Source organism: Eschrichtius robustus, chromosome 2, assembly GCF_028021215.1.
Source record: "Eschrichtius robustus isolate mEscRob2 chromosome 2, mEscRob2.pri, whole genome shotgun sequence".
NCBI lineage: Eukaryota > Metazoa > Chordata > Mammalia > Artiodactyla > Eschrichtiidae > Eschrichtius > Eschrichtius robustus.
The window spans coordinates 9,247,883-9,261,445 of NC_090825.1; the positions used below are offsets into that span (position 1 = coordinate 9,247,883).

General features: G+C 44.7%; 1 protein-coding gene across 3 annotated transcripts in view; it reads right to left on the bottom strand.

Annotated features, from left to right (window-relative positions):
* CTNND2 (catenin delta 2) overlaps positions 1 to 13,563 on the bottom strand; it is a 779,068-nt gene that overhangs the window by 16,308 nt on the left and 749,197 nt on the right. For all 3 annotated transcript variants that reach the window (XM_068531918.1, XM_068531937.1, XM_068531926.1), the window contains one exon: positions 2,091 to 2,217. In XM_068531918.1, coding sequence (XP_068388019.1) covers positions 2,091 to 2,217 — 127 coding nt within the window. The remainder of the gene's footprint in view (positions 1 to 2,090; positions 2,218 to 13,563) is intronic.

Sequence of the window (13,563 nt, forward strand, 5' to 3'; positions counted from 1 at the left end):
AGAATCTCTGGGTGTAAATCCAATGGGAAGGCAGGGAAGAAACCTGCAATTGCTCCACGTAACTCAACTGGGCTCTGGGTCCAGTTCCTGCGTGTTCTCAGAACACGGGCTGCTGCGTCTCGCTCACCCCCTCCACCTCTGCCCCATCTCCTTTCTTCTCTCTCCATCTTCCTCTCTGGGGAGAGTCCCCTCCTGCCCTTGCTCCTAGGTCTTCTGCATAAAGATTGGCCTTTTATGAGTCACTGCCAGGCAATCGTGAAGGGACAATATTTTGCAGCCTCTTGACCAAAGCTTTTAAAATGAGAATCCGATATTGCACAGATGGTGGGGTTTATTAAACTATGTCAAGTGTGTAATTATCTCCTGAGACCTCACACACAGTGGTCCGAGTCTCCAGTAAACCAGGAGGATACTCCTGGAAAAATCACAACACGCCAACAAGCGTTTATTAGGTGTCTTCGAAGTGCCTTGCCTGGGAACCACCAGGAAGTGCCCCACCTGCATCCCTGGGATGCTGACATCCTGTAAGGCTCTGCTTCTCTTTCTGGACGCCTTCCAATCTATTATATTATTCCATCTTCCTGACACTGATTGGTTCTTCATAATTAGAGCTCTTAAAGACACTGTCCTTTAGCTTCCAAGACTCACTGCTCTTTATCTTTTTAAGAACTGTGAAAATAACATGTGTAAAAGGCCACCTCCATGCTTCTGAGGCAGGTGGAAGTTCCTCCAGTTACACGGGGCTTCCTAATTCTCGTTCAGCGTGCGGCTAAACGTTAGAAGTGATAACACTGCACTAAAAATATAAGTTTTCACGGGGCTGGGAGAGGGGAAACTTATTTCAGTCAAATATTCCCCATTCATTTCCGATTCTCCCCATCGTTATGACAGTAAAGTATGGCGCAAAGTTTTACGACAAACATCCTCAAGGGCAGGGGGGCCACCCTGCTGGGGAGTGCTCCGTACCATGCCCTTGAGACTCCGTTCCAGAAAATATAGTTTCCTCAGCAGGAGGAGGGCAGCGAAGAGCAAGGAGAAACTTTTCTTAAATAAAAGCCTCTATCTGTGCGTGTGTGCGTTCGCCCATGTAAAATTATTTATTACACATTGAATAAAAGAACAATAAAATCTATATCACGTATATACTAACAGTGTGCTCATATTTTGCCTTTAATTATGTCTTTAATCCTTGGCATTACATAATGTCACTGAAAAAGGGTGTAAAAATAAGGTATCTTTACAAGGAGATAAGAGAAGTTAGTTCCAAATCTAATAAGAATGAGACAAGGGGGGAGGGGCAATATAGCAGTAGGGGATTAGGAAGTATAAACTATTACGTATAAAATAAGCTATGAGGATATACTGTGCAACACAGGGAACACAGCTAATATTGTACAGTAGCTATAAATGGAGTATAACCTTTAAAAATTGTGAATCGTATTGGACACCTGTAACTTACATAATATTGTACATCAACTATACTTTGATAAAAAAATTCAAAAGAAAGAATGAAATAAAATTAGAAAAAATGAAATTGAATGATTTAAAAGTTACAGTTGATTGTAATATGAATATATGAAATGATTTATCTGCTGGTTTACAGGTAATAATAAAAAGCAAATCAGGTACGGAACAGTAACGAAAGCCTCAATGACAGTTTTCAAACGTAGGTCATTCTCAAGGAGGAGAGAGCACACCCTCTCTCCCCTACTCTGTTATCCCAAATCTAATCAATAAAATGCAACCTAAACTATCTTAAGTGGGTAAAACGTCCATGGAAAACCCTGACTTGCAAACACTTGGCGGTTTTATATATTCCTATTCCTCCCTGAATGCAGGTCCAGGATGTGCATTTCATGCCTGTGACACCTGTTAGAGGTTGTTAGAAACCTGTTAGAAAGATGTTTGTTCTGAGTCTGTGTATGTATGAAACAAAGTCACCACCACTATAAAAAGAAAACAGATTCATTTGATATTTCTAGCAAATGTCCCAGTCGGGATGGCCCTCCTGTCTGTGGGGTCAGCTAAGGGGTCGGGGAGGGGGGCCTTGGATCCAAGAGAAGCAGCCGCTGGCCCGGGGCCCCTCTTACCTGAGCGGTTGTTGGGAGACACGCGCACAGGGGAGATGGAGGGTGTGCGGGAGGAGGAGTAGGGTCTTTGCCGATCCCTCTCGATGGTTGAAGATGAGGCTACGAAGTGATATTGTGACCATCCATCCTGCAATAGACAGCAGCTCCTATTAACTGGGGAAGGCAGAGAGATGCCTCACCTCCTCACACTTGGACGTTCCAAGCATTGGAATTTGCAAAACATTTCTCCAGTCTGTCAGGAGAGATCTCAGATCTCTGCTCCTCCATCATCCAGGTCAACAGAGAGGAGTGACAAGTGAGACCCACCCCCTGCTCCCTCCAGACAGCCTGACTCGGGAAGGGCCTGCCCTTAGTGCTTGCTTTCCTCCCCAGCTGTGAGATAAATGGTCTCTTCGCAAACCTGCTTTGGCCTGAAGACTGTATTTAAATGAAAACATGCTGCTCAGAATGAGCCTGAAACTGTCTATTTTTTGCCTGCCTGGCTCCAGCTCTGTCTGGCCCTCTTTTCAACCACCTCCAAGTTTTCCAAAGTGTTTACTCTTCTTTCCTCGGGACCAAATCTGTTAGTGATCAGAATGCCGGGAAGCATCGTCCCTTCCCTTCGTCCCTTCCCGTTTATCTCCCTTACATGGTTTCAAGGTCCCTCTCTGCCTCAAATGCCCCGTCCCCACCAGCTCAAGGCCTTCAGCATGACTGCTGCCAAGTATGCACACCCAGGTTGCTACGTTCTCTGATTTGCCCCAGGAATTATATTTTTCAATGTAGAGCATATTCAAAATGCCTCCTACCAATCAGTCCTCCATTAGCCTTCTAATAGCTGGTTAATATAGGAAAAGCATATATACCACTTTTCATCATGAAAGCCATATAAATACATTATGGATCATTTTTTGAATTTAGAAAGCATAAAGAAGAAAACAAAAATAGCCAACAATTCCACTCTCCTCCTCCCCAGGGAACTTCTGTTGAGATGTCACAGTATTTCCTTTCAGTCTTTTTTCTTCTTTAATTCAAGTTTAGTTATCTCAGAGCAAGATGTCAAAGAGTACTGACATTATCAAGGAAGAGCAGACACCTGCTCCACTCCCAGTTCCTGCTTCACAGAGGCAACCATTTTTAACTCTTTTGGTTTTTTCATTTTCTGACCTTTTTAAGGGACTCAATTCTCTATAAAGAATCATTGCAAACATAGATGGACGAAAGTTAACAAAGAACAGAATTTAAACCCATTTCAATATTTGTGTCTTTCATTATGTAATTCTCATTATTCCTGTTCTATTTGACCCGTAGGATAAAGCCAAAATTAGAAGTATGCTATTATAAAAGCTACTACCTAGTGCTTATTGAGTATTTACTCCATGGCAAGATTTTCTCAACAATCCCATGGGCTGGATACTATTATTAGCTCCATTTTACAGAGGAAGAATCTGAGCCGTAGAAAGTTAATGGGCCGCCCAAAGTCAAACAGTAAACAAGTGAAGACTCATGTCAACACTAAAATGTGGCATATTGAAAAGATGAAAACTCTAATTTGAAAAGATACATGCACCCCAACATTCATAGCAGCACTATTTACATTAGCCAAGACATGGAAGCAACCTAAACGTCCATCGACAGATGAATGGATAAAGAAGATGTGGTATGTGTGTATATATATATATATATATATATATATATATATATATATATACACACACACACACACACACACACATACATACAATGTATGTATACTACTCAGCTATAAAAAAGAATGAAATAGTGCCATTTGCAGCGACATGGATGGACCTAGAGATGATTCTCATACTACGTAAGTCAGACAGAGAAAGACAAATATCATATGATATTACTTATATGTGGAATCTAAAAAAACTGATACAAGTGAACTTATTTACGAAACAGAAACAGACTCACAGACATAGAAAACAAACTTACGGTTACCAAAGGGGAAGGGGGGAGGGATAAATTAGGAGTTTGGGATTAACAGATACACACTACTGCTTATAAAACAGATAAACAACAGGGACCTACTGTAGAGCACAGGGAACTATATTCAATATCTTATAATAACCTATAAGTGAAAATAATCTGAAAAAGAATACACGCATATATATATATATATATATATATAACTGAATCACTTTGCTGTACACCTGAGACATTGTAAATCAACTACACGTCAATAAAAACATGTGGCATATTGATAAGTCCTTGGAAGTAAGCTGAGGGGATTGAGATGCTCTTTGACGGCGTGTGATTGGGCAAGCGCTCTGGGAACAGTTAACACTGTGGCAGAGACCTGGCAGATGACAAGAAGCCAGACACTGAAGACACAGGTTGGGGTTTCCGAGCCAAGGGAAGAGCAGAGGTGAAGACCCTGGGGTGGGAAAGCGCTTGGCTGATGTGAGCACAGCAGAAAGTTTCTGTGACTGAAGGGGAGTGAGCAAGGGGGACCAGGAAGACAAGAAGCCTTCTGAGTGTCTAGGACAGTCTGGGGAGAGTAGAACAGAAATGGGGAGACTAGTTAAGGAGCTATTCCACTAGAGGGAGGGAGAGATGACCCTGGCTTGGGTGTGGGCTGGTGGTGAGCAAGGTGCAGAGTTTGCATCTAAGTTGGGTTTACTGATGACTCAGCTACTGGGTGTGGGAGAGAGGAATCAAGCCTGACCCCGATGCTGCTGGTGTGAACAACGGGGGCTGGAGATGTCACTCACTGAGACAGGGGACCACTGGAAGAGGAGTGGCTTTAGAAAGTGAGATCAGTACTGCCATCCGGGATGTGCTGGGTTAGAGATGCCTGCTGGACATGAAAGAAAAGAGAGAGAATAAAGCAGAACCCGAAAACTGGGATTTCAGGAGTGATGTCAGACTTAGAGGTAAACTTTTGCAGTTCAGTATACAGATATCACTTGAAGCTAAGAGAACGGATGGAAGCCTTGCACGTGAACGCAAATAGAGGAAAGCAGAGGACACAGGGCTGGGACACTCCAATACTTAGAGGGCACAGAGAGCAAGGAGAAAATTCACAGGACACTCAGAACGAGCAGAGTGAGCTGGGCGCAGAACCAGAGGGTGTGACGTCAGGCAAGACCAGGAAAGAAGATGCAGAAAGGAGGAGAAGGAGGCCAGCTGAATCACAAGGAGGACCACGAACAGTCCCTTGGCCTTGGGAAGATGGAAGTCAGCGTGACTGGAACGAAAGTACTTTCTTTGGTCTGGTTGGTAAACCTCTAACTCAGGTAGGCTCAAAAGAGAGTGAGACCTGGTGGAGAAATGGTGAGTTCAGACAGCCTTTGGCAAAAGCTGATGATTAAGGGGAGCCCAGACATGGGGCTTCAAGAGCTAGAGCGACTAAGAGAAGTTTTAATACATCACCTGCAAGAGATTGCGGCATTTCGCATGCTGATGGGAATGACTCGACATAGAGGAAGAAAAACTGGGGACGCAGGAGAGAGTGGGAAACACTTCTTAAGAAAGGAGGGGTTGATGGGATTCAGTGAGCTGTGGGGTCGTGGGCCATGGGATCAGGAGAGAAGACAGACAGGCTGCACAGCCACAGACGCAGCAAGGAGATGGGCTGGTCTGGTGATGGGACGATGAAGATGTCCTGTTCTGTCTTCTGACATTTTCTGGAGGGGGCGAGGGGATGAGAAGTGAGGTCACCCATCCGCTGAGAGTGAGAAGGAGTTGGAGTTTAGAGGATGGAAGGGGCGAGGGCAAGGGAGGGAGGAGGAAAGGAGAGAGCAAGAAGAGAAGCGTGAGACAGTTCTGGAGGTGGGCGGGGTGCAGGCTGACCGTGGCCATGCAGTCTGGTGGCCAGGAGCTGAGAGGTGACTTGAGGCTCGTGGCAATGAATTCAAAAGGAGAAGACTCATCCCCACGGTGGCTTGTTTTCCTCCAGCCACATTCAGCTGCCCTGGGGCAGGTGTGAGTAGATGGAATCGGATGGATCGGGGGTGGTCAGAAAAGTGACTTGGAAGGAGACAGGGACAAGGGGATGCAAAGGGCATGTCACGGAAGCCCACGGAATCTAAGAGAGGAAAGTAAAGATGGAGGGAGGAGACGGGGAATGAACGCTAGCCAGTGGACTGAGGATGGGAAGAGGGTCAGAGCTATTGGAAGGGGGCACTTCACAGATGCTAGGGGCTTCCTTGAGGGAGGAGAGGAGAACGTCCCAGAAAGAGCACAGAGGAGCAAGGGAGATACCCAGTCCGCCTCCAAGCCTAGTGACGTGGGGCAGAGCGGACGGGACATGAAAAGCCACCACGTGAGAGGGTTGCCGGGGGCTGGGGGGTGTCCTTGGGGACAGCCGGCGTCACAGCAAGAAGCCTGAGAAAAGAAGGGGTGGGTATTGGATACAGGGGGTCTTACTGACAGTAGCCTGTGGGTTCAAGGGGGAAAGGATGAGAGGTGGGTAGGAGAAAGGGAGAAAGGGGGAATACTGGGGCGGATTACTGGTTATTTAGAGCCTTTGAGTGAGAAGAGTCCAGAAATGATGGCTGAGCCAGGAGTCCTGGGCAGTTGGTGGTGACCGAGGCAAGGAGGGTCTAAGGGCAAGTAGCTAAAACCTCTCCCAGGAAGGGTGGGAGCCGTGGTAACAGGCAGGTGTCAGGGCAGGAGGAGAAAATGTACTGTCTCTGAGGGATTCTGGGCGTTTCCCTTAAACCCTCCAGAGGATGGCAGCAGGCACAGGGGAGGAGCAGTCTTACAAAAGCCTGTAAAGTACTTCAGAAGTGAATGGACCCATGACTCACATACGGGAACAGTTAAAAAATTTGCTTTAAGAAGACGTTCGTTCCTTTCTTGTGAAGGGAATGCTTTGTTGACAGCAAAAATCCTTAAATATGATCAAACAGAGGCAGATCATTTTATGTTTGTCTCACTTGCAATTTAGAAGATATTCTTTGCAGGGGGGGCAGGGTTCCAAGGAGTGGCTCAGGAAATTGCTTTAATCAAACCCTTGGCTTCTTTGGTCATGAATAAGTCATGATACTCCATATGTCATGAAAGGTGGGCAAGGTATTTCATAATAAGAATGTGGGCTAACATCTGATATGTCCTAAGACCAAAGGAGACACCAGACATGAAGGTGGTATAAGTCCGGGTCTGGTTTTGCTTGGCGAGCGGCACTGTACTCAGCGTCTCCCTCTTACGCAGGTGAGTGGACATGTTTTGCTCAACGGTTCACAATTGATGACGCTTAGATTCCAATGGGACCAGGTAAGTACTTACATCTCTGGAAGTGTCAGCAAAATGGATGTAATAATAAAACTTCTTATGAAGGAAGAAACTCATAAGAAAGCACCAGAAAAAGATTTCAAATCCTTAATAAGACCCATTTCTGAGAATACAATCGCGTGACAGAGGTGAGTCTTGCAGGTGACTTGTCTGTGGGTGATGGGATTAGCGGACACCTGAGGATGGCAGGGAGTGTGTCAGAGGCACCGAGAATGTCGCCCCAGCCAGACACCTCTGCTTGTGGCCAGTGATCGTATGCATGTGGGCACAGAAACTTTGAATGGAGGTGGGAATGGGGAGTCTGGGGAACAGGGCAGGGTGGAAACCCAGTTAAGGCTCTGGATTAGAGCAGTTTCCTGAGCCACAGCTTGGGACCCCCTGGAGGAGCAAGGAAGGTGACCTGGTCCCCGCTCCACATCCATCTTCCCCCTCATTCACGGATGCAGAGTGAAAGGTGTGATGACCAACAAAGACTTCCACCATCACGACCGTCACCAACGCCCAGAAGGGACCTCAGTTTTAATTCTGATGGCACATCCTTCCACACATCATGGAAAAGTGTAACCTTGGATGCTAGAGACCAGGGTACAGATAAATCTACACTCGTTTTAGTGATGCTGAATGATTACCTGGAGGGTAGATCTCATGACCCTTGACATCTTTTACTGCATGAAATTTTTAGTCATTCTACTGAAAAAAAAAAATGTTTTGCTTTCTAAAGAAGAAGGACATGAAGATATATTTTCTTTGGGAAAGTTATTGCTGAGCTAACATCTCTTTTAACCAACCAGCCATGGACATACTTGTTATCTAGCCAGCCTGCAATAAATTTATTATTCATTTACTTCCCACTGTCATTCAGAAAGACTTGAAAGTGGTTTACAGAAACACACACAACTTGGGCACATAGCTTTTAAATCGTTATTTGCCTCTTTTTTAATAAATTTATTTATTTTATGTATTTATTCTTGGCTGCGTTGGGTCTTCGTTGCTGCGCGCGGGCTTTCTCTAGTTGCGGCGAGCGGGGGCTACTCTTTGTTGCGGTGCACGGGCTTCTCATTGCAGCGGCTTCTCTTGTTGCAGAGCTCAGGCTCTAGGCGCACGGGTTTCAGTAGTTGTGGCACGCGGGCTCTAGAGCGCAGGCAGTAGTTGTGGCCCACGGGCTTAGTTGCTCCGCGGCATGTGGGATCTTCCCGGACCAGGGCTCAAACCCATGTCCCCTGCATTGGCAGGCAGATTCTTAACCACTGCGCCACCAGGGAAGCCCTATTTGCCTCTTTGATGACGACGTTTTCTCTTTAACATTTCAAGTCTCTGTAGACCAGAGGTTGTTCCCCAAATTCTATTGGGTGCTTAACCACAGTTCCCCTTCATACCATCCCTTTGGCTTAGATAAGAAAGTTCAAGGAAGGAAACAGAATGAAGAATAGCCACATTAACTAGGGCAGGGCCGTTAATCCTTAATATTGATGATAAAGAACTCTTTTAATATCTGTCTTTCACCTCCAGCAAAATGACCGCAAAGTTGTGCCCTTCAGCTCAAGACACAGCCAAGATGTCAAAAATGTGATACGATATCTGCACCTCAGATTGGTTTTTATTTTTAACACATTAAACTTAAAACTGGAGATTGTTAAATTGTTCCAAGTATAAGAAATAGAAATCCAAAAGAGAAGAGGATTTCAAAGTCATTGAACTTTAAATTGCCACCAGAAATAATCTGATTTTCTTTATCTTACCCTTTTACTGTCCTTCCACCAGTTTCAGCTTCTGTATGAAAGTTCCCGGCGTGTTTCTTTATGAAATTGTTTTATTCCCCAAAGCTACTCTCATCCTCATCATTACTCTCAATGGTCCAGAAAGTGCGAGAATCAAGGTAACTTTCTTCACAGCCTCATGACCATTGGGTCCTCACAGTTTGACTACACGGTGGTCACTATTTCCTACAGATCTTTCCCTTAAGTGTTTTGAGGCCCCTGAATTTATAACCATCTCCTTTATATATATATATTTTACCATCCTATAAACATCGCCACGAAGAGAGAGTTGGTGGAGAGACTTCCACCAACAGAGCCCAGAGGAAGGGGCTAAGTGGTTTTCAGACCGGTCTACACGAGGCTAGTACAACACACACCCGCCCCATAGCCTCTTATTCTGGAAACCGTGCAGGACATTCAATTCAGATCAGCACGTGAATATCTTAGGTTTGTGTGCGAAGAAATGAATAGAGCTGTTTGTCAAGGCTCAAACCTGCTTTCACCTTGGGTGTCTCTGTTGAGAGAGGTGGAATTAGACAATTGTTCAAGTCAGGCCTTCTGTCCCACGACCCATTAGGACCACGTTGACTGGTCAGCTCCGTCTCTGTTTCTTTTCCATAAATTAAGGGCAAAATGATTCAATCAGCTCTGGGAGTTTTAAATATAGTCCTGCCTGGGCCTCGGGCTCTGAGATTCTGTTGGAATTGTTCTGAGTAAGGTCTGGGCGTTGGTATTTTCAAAAGCACTCAGGTGACGTTAATGAATAGCGTGGCTGGGAACCACTGGCTTGGAGTTTCCATGCATACTTGGCAGTGACTAATAGGGATACAGAATACATTTTACAGGGCTAAATCCTAGGATGCCTTTAGGTCTTCGACTCCATTTCTCAGAGTCAGATGAGGCACTGACTTCTACAGGAACAAAAATAGGTCCAACCTCAGAGCAGAGAGGTGGCCCCCGATCCCGCCTGCCGCAATGAGCCCCAATCACACCCGATTACCCAGCAATCGCCACGTGATCCAATTTCCCACCTTTGATCAGGCAGCTCTGAGACCTGACACAACACCTTCTCTTTTTCTGTCAAATCTTACTCACCCGGCTCAGTTTTGTGCTAGGTAAACTGAAGGCAGGCAGCACGTGCTCATTCAATCGCTCTTGCTAAATGAATCATGCCTCCGAGGTTCAGGGGAGCTTTTAGCAATACAGCTATGGTTTTCCTTGCCTGCTATGAACAAAATGCTAAGACCTCACACTTATGTCTGCTGCAAGCCCGTCCATCTGCCCAGCTGTGAGGCAGGGCTGGGCCTTATTATTTCCTGGTCTCTAGCCTAGTAGCTGCAATACAGAAGTGCCTAATAAGTGCTGCTAGATGGATTCAGTGATTTAAGATGACCACACTGATTGTTATAAACGCAATGATAATCAATGTCATAGTCTCTACTGCTAACTCCACAGTTCTTACACTCGTACAGTTCTATAACAAATGAAGGTTATCGGAGCCTTACAGTTTTCTGTTTTCTTAATTTTAGCTTAGAGTAACCTCATCAGTCTATTCTGCTGCTGTTGGTATATCCGTCCTTTACGACATACTTACTGCTGGGCTGAAGGCAGTGTTGGTTTAGGTAAACTGGTACCTACGGATTGCCTACTCTACGTGAAATGGTAATTTCTCTCTGTTCCCCGTGTTTCAATGTGAGGTATATAAAATTGTCTCCTCTTTAACCAATCTTGTAAATAACTCTGGTGCATCATTATACCTGCCACCATCTGGGCCTGGCTTGGTGCTGATTCCATTCACAGCCCTCGGAGCACGTACATCTTTACCTCTTGCACATGCCCCGCCCCCAGTCTCTACTGCTTCTTGCATCCTGCAGCTCAGAAACCACGAGCCCCCGTCCACAGCAAATACGCTCAGTTTTCCCCAAAAACAATCCTTAGGAGAGCTGGAGAAAAAGGAGGAGAAGGGAGAGCGCATCACATTTCTCATTAGATATGTTCCAATGTCCTTTAGTTTGGGTACAGGAGCCCACACCTGCTGGGAGGTGTGACACGTGTCCATCGGACTGATGGGCAGGTTTCTGGAGGGGGTCACCTTGTGGCAACATTACTGGGCAGGGAACACTGATGACCAGGGTCGCTGCTCTGGAGCGGGAACAGGGCGCTGTGCGTGCCAACAGGAGGTGTGCAGGGCATGTGGCTGTGACAGAATGAAAGGAGCCAGGCGGGAGTGTTCCCAGACCTTCTCCTCCCTGACCGCCAAAGAGCATCCTGTCACTGCCAGCGGAGCAGGGCAGTGGGCCCCGCCCCTAGCGCTGGATCAGAGAAGGGATGGAGGACACTGCCAGCTGGACCAGGAGGGAAAAGAGATTAGGGAGAGAACTTGTTCAATCTGTGTAACAAAGAGCTTAGGCCGGAAGTGGAGAGGAAGAGTGAATATCTCAAGGGCTGTTCGGAGAATCTGCTGATGAGGGAGGTTAGAGAAAAGGGGTTAAATACCAAATCTTCATCAACGTGCTTCAGGCGATGAGATTAACAGGGCATGGGTGGATATATGTATACGTATAACTGATTCACCCTGCTGTACAGCAGAAACTAATGCAACATTTTAAATCAACTATGCACCAATAAAAATTTTTAAAAAACCAAACAAACAGGGCATGGGATTTCACATTACTTATGTTGTGATCTCTGACCTCTGGAAGAGGCGCCCTTCAGTGACTAGACAACGGTGGGGTGGAAAGTGACAAAGTTAGTGAATATCTACAGCTGTGATGGATAAGTTAAACGGGGAGGTTCCCATTAGCAGTTCTGTTTTCAAAGTGAGTTTTGGAAGTTTTATCTTCTAAGAATTTAGATGTAACAAATCTTTTCTGGTGATAAGTGACATCTCTGACTCGGACAAAAGCTTCAGAAAATAATTAACCTTGAAAATGGAGAATAGTTGTTCTTTCCACTGAGGATATTAATTGGCCCCCGAAATAGATACTAAGACACTGTTACGCCAGTATATGTTTTTCCTCTCTTTGAAAACAACTCTGGAGCTTCCTTAATTTGATAAGATTTAGCTGGCATCTAAACAAGGATTCCTCAGGGGCCATGCAGAGACTCTTTAGTTCTGAAGTAACAAATACAAGCTTTTTGTGTTAGCTGTCCTTGAAGTCTCTCGGCCCATAGAGCTTGTCAATTCTAATTTGCTATGATGACTTGAGATATAAAGAAAGTGTGCTGAAAATCCTTGGGGCTTTAAGCAAACCAAGTCCGTCCACGCATTCAACCCAGAACACTTACAGCTTGTACTTCAATCACTTCGTCAGGAACCTATTTTTCAAATGAAAGTTAAAACCTGAGTTGTTGCCATCCGCTCAAAAAGGTAACCAGCTGAGATACTGCTCACTTAAGAAAAACTTGATTGCTCAAAATTGTGCCAGTTTTCCAGTCATTTTTTAAGTGGAATAAACCTATTGATTTAATCACATGAAGAGAAAGAAAAGATTCCAAATTAGCGGTAGTTACACACACATCCTCCTTACTTCAGTGAAAGGTATTATAGAGAAAAACATGGAAATAGAATATTCAGAGTCTGTGTGATTGAAGACCAAGCCAGATTTTGCCTGTCGATGAAACCACAGCTCCTCCTGGCTATAATAAAACAAGCTTCCATCTATTTTTAAGGTAAACTGTTTGTTAAAAGATTCATTAAAACTAATTCCATCAACAATTCCAAAAGCTATTAGAGTTAAATATTTAAACTAAATCTTAAGGGCCAAAAGGAAGTATCTGCAGAAGTAAATACCACCTGACATACCCGGTTACTTTCACTAATTTGTTTCAGCTCTGGTGCTTCTAATGAAATTTAATTAAATTGATTTGGCTACTTAAAGGTACAGGACACATAAGGATAAGAGTCTTCTGCAGTATGTACCATCTTTTAAAAGCAAATACTGAGTAAATCCATTTTAGGAATTCCATTTATTACCATTGAACTAATTCTAAAGAACCAATATTACTGAGAAGATTTGACAAGTTGGAAAGAAATTGATATAATTTGGTGGAAGAAAGTATATCATGGTTAACTACCAGTAGTTAACTGGTGCCAAACGGAATGCAGAAAACCACCTGGCAAATTGAAATAAGAGCAGCTCAGGCCTTTTGTTTCCCTGGCATCACTTTGGAGGCCTTAAAACAAAGATCTGATGTAGATGATCTTGAACAATGGCCTCTGTGTTCCAACTAGTGCTGCAAAGTTACATTTGGGGTGAAACTGAACAAAGTCCCATCTTCAGGTCGACAAATCCAAATGTCTGGCTTCTAGCAGCAAAGTCATTCTGACATTTGAAAAGCCAGGTATTTTGCATCTATACTCATCAGCGGCCAACAAGTTCAAAGCTCACCCTGGGTCCCAACCTCAATGTCTGCACATTCCGCGCTGCTTCAGAATGCCTTAAACCATGGAAATGGAAGCGGAGTCACGGAATGAG